Source organism: Lycium barbarum, chromosome 5, assembly GCF_019175385.1.
Source record: "Lycium barbarum isolate Lr01 chromosome 5, ASM1917538v2, whole genome shotgun sequence".
NCBI lineage: Eukaryota > Viridiplantae > Streptophyta > Magnoliopsida > Solanales > Solanaceae > Lycium > Lycium barbarum.
Window position 1 is genome coordinate 113,312,881 of NC_083341.1, and position 8,521 is coordinate 113,321,401.

At 35.4% G+C, this 8,521-nt stretch overlaps 1 protein-coding gene across 2 annotated transcripts; it reads right to left on the reverse strand.

Moving 5' to 3' along the window:
* Positions 1 to 916: 916 nt before the first annotated feature.
* LOC132641166 (uncharacterized) lies at positions 917 to 7,894 on the reverse strand. Of its 2 annotated transcripts, XM_060358059.1 has the most exons (14): positions 7,625 to 7,894; positions 6,420 to 6,579; positions 5,405 to 5,662; positions 5,018 to 5,192; positions 4,662 to 4,723; positions 4,314 to 4,477; positions 3,615 to 3,712; positions 3,178 to 3,236; positions 2,968 to 3,102; positions 2,642 to 2,889; positions 2,376 to 2,535; positions 2,131 to 2,206; positions 1,987 to 2,031; positions 917 to 1,241 (listed from the first exon to the last, which is right to left on the reverse strand). In XM_060358059.1, exons 1-14 carry the CDS (start codon positions 7,675 to 7,677, stop codon positions 1,030 to 1,032), a joined length of 1,905 nt encoding a protein of 634 aa, XP_060214042.1. In that variant the 5' UTR covers positions 7,678 to 7,894; the 3' UTR covers positions 917 to 1,029. The 2 variants fall into 2 exon arrangements, with proteins under 2 accessions (XP_060214042.1, XP_060214043.1); XM_060358060.1 differs by lacking the exon at positions 5,405 to 5,662.
* Positions 7,895 to 8,521: the final 627 nt, after the last annotated feature.

Genomic DNA, 8,521 nt, shown 5'->3' on the forward strand with positions numbered 1-8,521 from the left:
GATCAAGAATTGACACATCTAGATGTTACATATAGAATTCTCGTATATCTTAAAGTTCTCAAGTTTTAACCGAACTTACCCTCAGGCATCTTGAATTTAATTAGGGAAAGTTACACATTTGGTTGGACGGCGAAAAATAATGGATTCGCAAGTCAAATATATAAAAAACGTACCCATTTTGTATATACAAAAAATATGCAACGTCAATTATTATTATACTAGGAGCAATTTACGTCAATTTCTCATTGAATTATGGGTTCAATATTTAAGATTCTTAGCATTAAACTCGTTATATCTTAGTAATTGATCCATATCTATTATTTGCTGCAATTTTAATGAATTTTTACATATAAATTTATGAAGTCGAGAGTGCTATATCCACCTCTACCCTCAGCTAGGATTGAATTAAGAATTGAGTTAGGCCGGGGGCAATATTTGGTTGAAATGAAAAAGAAATACTTGAAATTGAATTTAATAAAGGAACTTCCATATAGAAGTAAACTCGCATAAGCAGAACGAAACTTGAAGGCCATGAAGCTGGTAATGACGAAAAGGGTAGGAACAGAAAGTCAATTAACAACTTAGATAGCACATTAGGTTAAGCTATCTACATCATACTCCTTGGGGTGCGACCCTTCTGCGAACCCAGCTAACGTGAGGTGCTTTTTCTGCACCGGACTGCCCTTAGATAGCACATTTTTAACTTACCATCTTTGTTACCTTTCTGTCTATCTTGTATTTTCAAACCAATGAACCAAGAGAACACAGCTTGCAGGAAAATCCAGAGGCCTAGTCTAAAAAACTCCAGATTTTGTAAGATGGACTTCTTTTTCGGGAAATAATGGCCTGCTAATGAATATAGATTAGTCTACTAACACAACAGTCCCTTCCAATGATAATGATAGACAACAAAGAATCAAGACACAAGCATAGTAATATTTTATTTCAGTAAATGATCCAACAAGTGTTTTACGAAAGATGAATATACAACATGGACTCGATGTAGAACTTCCTTTAGTGTACTCAACATTAGTTGCAGTTCAAGACAAACAATGCACATCCGTGAGCTTTTACTGACATAGATATTGAATCCTTTATGGCTCCAAGATTTTTGGCACTCCATACTTCTCTGCCTCTGCAATTTGAACTCTTAGCATGAATTGCATTAGTTATGTCTGATATCTTTGCTGACATTTTTGTCACCTGGTTGTTCAAATTGAAGAAAGCCAAGTAGATTTCACCTGCAATGTATAGAAGAGTATAGTAGTGTCAGATTTTGCATAATAAGATTAAGTACCATGAGCTGACTGTGTACAAGACTTTTACACCATCAAGTTAAAATTGAACTGCAATAATATGTAACTATTCGTAGAAAGCCTGATATGGTAACCCCGAGAAATAGCCTGCTATTATTGGTTCAACTGCACATGTAATGTACGAACTCTTTATATCTTTAACATATATAACTTGAACCCATCTAATAATTAATCTGCAAACTCTAATCGCAGAGGCTGATGCTCACCGTTAAGACATTTGCAAGGATCCGTAATACATGTAGGCTTAGAGTGGACTCACTTAGCTTCCATTTTATGGCTTTAGGAAATGCTTAATGCTAGGGAACCACATACCATAGACAAATTTTAAGCCAATAAGCTCATATCTTTTAACGGGCGATGGTGATCTTATTTCAAATTTGCTTACTCCTTCGACACCTATTATTGTCTTATTGATTGATCAGGACTAAACTCTGTTTAGTTCAACCTTAAGTATTCTTTTAAGTTACAAGGTAGGAGTTTGCTAGCATCTCCTCTGACTTAGGTTAATTACTGCAAATTCCCATAATTTTATCCCTTTTCATTCAGACTTCCAAAACTCAACAAAAAAAATGTTTGTATTTCACTATCATCCATTGGATACATTCTCCTTTTGGGTTAGAGAGGTCTGTCCTCTATCTGTGGAATAAATTTCTTGTTAGAAAAACCATACCTCTTCTTCCAGTTGCAAGCCAGGACCTAACTCCAGCGGAAGAAGCTACATGAAAGAAGAATCAATACATAGTAGTAGGTATCAATCTCTAAATTGGACATAAAACGAGTAGAGGGTAGGCAAGTTTTCCAGATGAAAAATTACCTTTGACAATATCCATGGTAGCACAAAGACCAGAATAACTATTCATGAGGGTTCCATTGTAGTTCACCTCCCACATCTGTCATGCAAACATCAGCAGCAAAGTTAGCCAGTGATTACCAGGCACCATAGACTAGATGAAAGAACTACAGGAGTCTCAATTTATTCAAAGAGTGCACAGAACTTCTTGTGGCATGAACTGCTGCTAGTAGAACAGGTCATAAGTCTGAAAATTCAAACTGAATTACCTGGTTGGCATGTGATCTGCACCGTGAAAATGAACCTCTGCTCAACTCTTTAGATGTAAGCTTTCTATTTGAAGATGCACCAAAACAATATTCTGTTCTCTCTGTTACCAGTAAGTGAAGATTCCCGTGATTTTGGTGCTTATATACCATCTCCCCTTCTCTGCATGAACGACAACTTCATTCATGAGCCAGGAAGATTGACAAATATAGCATAAACATAATCACGATCGAGGTGGATGAATTCAGCTGAAGTTGAAGATACTTACGATGCTGAAAGTGCTTTTCTCTTGTATAGACAAAAAGGTGCCTTGCGTTTATTTGATTTCTCTTCCCAGCACACTTGCTCTAGATCATTGTCCAGAACTTTAGTCGACCAGCCATTTGCCTTTACATCTGTGCAGCTCCTGAGAGCCAAAACTCTCGTCTGCAACACATTTATTGTTTCTTTATCCTCAGTATGGTGAGTCAAGCCATGTTTTCCAGGTGAACTTGAAGAACCTGTCACATAATGAAACTGCATTTGGAAACATCAGCTTAGGATTGAATTGTATGCCTAAAATGATGCAAAAGTCGAGTCAATTTATTCACATGCCTCCATGTTGTTCGAGCTAAACCAGTTAATCTCCAAGAGAGTAGGATTCGTAAGAAGACCAAATGTAGTATCATCAAGCTTTCTCATATCTCCGCCAAAGATGAAAGGGGACCTGACCATGGACCATAGAGTGACCTGCCAGAAAGTCCATTGAATACAATCCGGTCACTTGAGCTATGTCATAGTTGCAGAACGCTGAGGCAAAATTACCTGAGTACGTTGCTCATCCAGATTAAGATTGCAATATCTGTGTGGACCACGATTTGAACCTGCACCAAAATGGAGTATTCTATAATCTTTCCATGCCAGATTTTCCTCCTTGTTTTTCCCAAGAGGAACGTGTGATTTTGAGGCGGAGGAGAACCATAGTAACCGAAATGGTTGATGTTGACATGCTACCCAAGTAAGCTAAGCACAAGAAATTGTAAGAGAGGTCATACATTTGCAATATGATGGATTTTTTCCTGTTTAACATTTAACTGAAGCTGCAATGAATTTACGCTAGTAGACCCAAAGAAACGGAGCCTGATGAGAATGAATATGCATCAAACAACTATGTAACTTTGGAAAACTATATAGAATCCTTTCTGAAATGAGGATATTATTTTATAATTTAACAAACACAAAGAATTAAAACAATCCTTCACCTGGATCTGTTAGCCACCCAAATGGTAGCATATCCAAGTCGGGCCACGATTTCCCCTTCAGGCCCTTGACTCCTACTAAGTTAGCAGAAGCGAACTCCCTGGCACAAGGGTAAGCAAGAAACCTATGTCAACGGCTATTTAACAAAACAGTGTCATGGACAAAGAACAAACCAGAAAATAAAATTTGAGCTGAAACATAATCTGGTTGTTAAGACGCATTGACCATACTGCTTAACTATGCCATTTAGCCATGAAAATATTCACTTCTTTTCCAGAATAATGTTTCACGTTTTTCAAAATCAATGTTTGGTTATAAAATTGCGAAATCCAACTTGGAGTTGGATTCCAAATTTGGAGAAGTGCTCCAAACCTGTTTTCCAACTCCATCTTCATAAATTTCAAATAAAGTACTCTCTCCTCTTTTTTCCAAAAGTATAACCAAACACATCTCCAAACTTCATAAATTCAACCAAACACATCTCCATCTTCAACTCCAACTTCATACATTCCAAATAAAGTGAAAACTATTTGGAATCTATGGCCAAACGCATACAGAAGCTCAAGGAACTTTAGCGTCAAATCTATGACATATCTACGAGATAGAAATCACAATTCACAATCTGATCAACACTTCTGGCAGCAAGCTTGGGAAAAACGAGAAAATCCTGACAAATTATTAGAACAAAAAGCTTAATTTACCTCGCAACATTGAAGTGGGAAGAGAGATCTTTCCAAGTATCCCAGTCATCACCGGTTACTCGATACGTATTGACCAAACCACTTACATCCTTCGCCATGGTTGGATTTACATTAGTTCCAGGGGACAAGGAATATATGATAGGTCGGCTAAGCTCATTCAATACCTACAGATAAGTACATTGTTATCACATTTCTCACTTGTCATTCTTAGATAAACGTATGGATACAAAGACAAATCTTTCAGCCATTATGTTTACTTGTTCTTCCTTTCAGCAAGTAAAATCATGCCTCAGTACCATTAAAGGGCAAGATGCATTGCGTTAAGGAGAAGAAAGTTAACAACCTCACCTCTGAAACAACGATTATCTCATCTAAATCCAAGTCATCACCAAATACACAGTCGTGTTTCACTGAAGAAGAAAAAACAGAAAATTCCTTTAACATAAAGAACAGGAAACTCAACAGTTAAACAGTGATTTGGGATCTTTTATCTTGGATGATCCAAACAAAGATTAGTCCTGCTTCTTAAAGAAGTTTTCCTAGAAAGCAGAATCAACGGGTTTATGACATTAAAGATAATCTCCTAAGTTATGGTTTCACGTGAAAATCAGACTTTTGAAAATGTCAAGTCATCAGCATGAATTCATCATCACCCATGGAAATAAATCTTCCAATAATTGTCTTGAGTTACAAATATGTCTTACCATAATCAACACCCCAGTCAGCATATTGTTGATAGAGTGACCTAAGGAACGCTCTTCCAGCTCCCAACTTGGTATTCACACTCATGAAACCATTTTTCATCCACGCACAAGTCCTCTCCTTAATTCCTATATCTTGTGCACGCCATTGTCGACCAGCTTCCACATAAGCTTTGCCCTGTTGGATGTACCACCAAGAAGTCCAGTATTTGTCATAGCTACTAGTATGTATAAGAGCTCATTAGATGAACTTTATCAGCTTTCATCACTACATTTAGATAAAAATAGGTATGAACTTGCCCAAGAAGCTGGATTTGCATATACCAATATTTAGATCTATTAATGAAAGCATAAAGTTGAATTCAGTTATGGATAAAGAGAAATACCGACCGTAGTGGTATCCAGTATGAGGGTGTTAGCATTGAATGCTTGTTTACTTAAACCTCTCATTACGTGAATCCCAAATTTCAGGCCCATGCTATGAACCTTTTGGGCCACTTCAGATAACCCCTTTCCACCTTGAGAGGAAGGCCATCTACCAGGGTCAGGAACCATCCTTCCCCACTCATCAAAAACATCATAACCATAAGAATCAGTATAAGCACCTTTGACTTTCTTCCTATACCAAAGAAAGTCCAACACAACGTACTGCAGAGAATCCAAAAGCAGACAAAATTTAGGGATGAAAGCAAAAACATGTTGGAGTTGTAAAAGAATCTAACTTCTATGCATTCTCATTTTAGAATGTGTTTAGTATGATGGATGTCATTTTCCCTGGAAATGTTTTTTTCCCAGTGTTTGGTGGTGAATGGGAAGTATCTTTCAAAAAATATGTATTAGAGATTTATAATACTCCTAATATTAGCAAACCATCAAGGGTGTTTCGAAGAATCTTTTGAGTACTAAAAGTTAATACACCCTCCATCCCAATTTATGTGGCACCTTTCGGATTTCGAGAGTCAAAATGAGTCTTTCTTTGACTGTTATGTTTTCATTTGCCTTTTAATATTTTCAATTATCAATTATTGTAATTTATAGGTACCTTTTACGTAGTTCCCAAATAAGTAAATGTTATATCAAAAAGCTTAAAAATTCCACGTCCGGATTTCATGGTCAAAACTAAAAAAAATTGACTCTCGAAATGAGAAACGTGCCACAGGGATAGAGGGAGTCTCAAGTGATCTATTGGAGTAGGTAATACTCCTATGAAGTTAAAGTTAAAGATGGTTATAAGGAAAATGACTTACGTCCATAACAAAGAGAAGTCAATATCTTTTGGTGGAAAACATTTTTCCGGTAACCAAATACCTGAAAATGGTTATGGTTATCATGGAACTCATTTTCCATCATAACCAAAAATACACCCTTAAAGCCTATTGTTATGTTTTTTTTTTTTTTAAACTACCTGATAACCATGAGGTTTTAATCGCTGTGCTACAAGTTCTGCATTCTTAAGAAATTCTTCCTCAGAGATGCTCCAACAAAACGAGTCATAGGAATCCCAACCTCTTGGCGGCAAGCTGGCTTGTCCAATATCACCTTGAGATTTAGTTTCTGAGGTTTCCCTGTGGTTACGACCCGAATAATACTCAAACATGTTACAATTGGATCATAAAATATACATCTTTCAAGAAGACATACTATTTATTACTCCCTCTGTTTCAATTTGTTTGTCTTACTTTCCTGTTTAGCCTGTTACAAAAAGAATGCCTCTTTCCTAATTCGGCAACTCTTTAATTATAATATCCCACATGACATCGGCAACTCTTTAATTACAATATTCCACATGACAAGCATTATACATATCTTTAGTTTAAGACCACAATATTCAAAAGTCTTCCTTACTTTCTTAAAATCTGTACCCAGTCAAACTAAGACAAACAAATTGAAAGGGAGGGAGTATGTAAGAGGAAACAATAGACAAATCAACAATAGCAGCAAAATACAAAGATTGGCCCAACTCATAAGTCAAAAACTTCTTGTACCACCAAACTCTATAACAGCCTAACAGATGCCACCATGCTGATAATACTCCAAAGATTAAAACTTGCATTTTCTAAATGCATCAGATTACATGTGGTTTTCTTTTTCTCCAGTACTGAACTTGTAACAACAAAATCGATACCTCTTGATAGTCAAGTGATTGATAGACATGACTGACAGACAGACAGACAGACAGACAGACACACACACACAAAAAAAAAAGGAACTGGACTAGTTCTGAAATTTCATGAAACTGGATATGTCATGTACATGATTTTGCCAGAAAATAATTACCATAGAAAGGTTCCAAGAAATGTTAGACTATCAAGAAAATCATTTCAAGTAACACACTTGGAGATGCCACTGAGCTTTAAATACTCAAAAGATTGAAACTATTATCAATGATTATCAAGCTCACATGCATCAGAATTTTATTTAATCATATTTAATGGATTTGTTTTTGTTTTCCTAAGGACATACTTAGTACTCCTACTATTTAATTATAACACGAAAATCAAAGAAACTAAAACTAATGCTCAAATTGCATGAAGTGGGGGTCAGTCAGATTTATGATTTCACTTGAAAATAAACACAACAGAAACTACTATAACAAAGTTGCAAGAATACCAGTGAACAAAAAGAGTGAAGAAGATGATTAAAACAGAAGCTTTCAAGATCATCCTTTTTTCAGAATTCAAACTAGTGTTCTTGCTAACAAGCTGATAAAAGTTGTATAATTTGAGTGATTTTTGAGTTTGGGGGTTTGAAGAAACAAAAAATGAATGGATTTTAAAGAGGGGAATTAATGAAAAAGGTAGTCAGTTAAAAAAGTAAAAGAAGTGTGATGGCAAGAAACATAATCAGCGGATGCTATTTCGGAGGAATAGGCAAGTGTCAACCGACAAAAGTGCTGTTGCTCTCTATGATGGCTATTTTTTGTTATGAAAATATAAAGTATCCCTCCATATTATTTCGCTTTTTGAGAGTTAAATTAACTAATTTTTAGAGCTAAGTTTGATTAGATCAATTTAATATTTTAGAATTATAATTTAGATATTCAATGACTACACGACAAGTACTATAAGTTAGAATTCTTCTCCTATCAAAATGATGACAAAATATATCTCAAAATGTTAGTTAAAATTTATATAATTTGAAAAAAGGAATTGTATTCATTTCATCACAATCTCTGATGATTATTTAGTCTTTGTAATTTGTTTGGTTCAATGCAAAATAAGATATATCATGTATAATTTAAAGGGGAAAGATTACGCATAAAAAATTACCCACTCATACCCCATTATTTTCATGTCCCCAGAAAAAATTAAAATATTTATCTGAGATGTTCTCCAGTTATGATATCAACATGATATATAAATATATTGAGATGATATTATGGAAAATGCTTCGGTCCTCCATGATACCATCATGGTATATAAATATACTGAAACGGTATTATGTATGATCATATTCATTTATTAAAAATGACACACTGTTTTCAAAAAAAAAAAAAAAATCTATGAC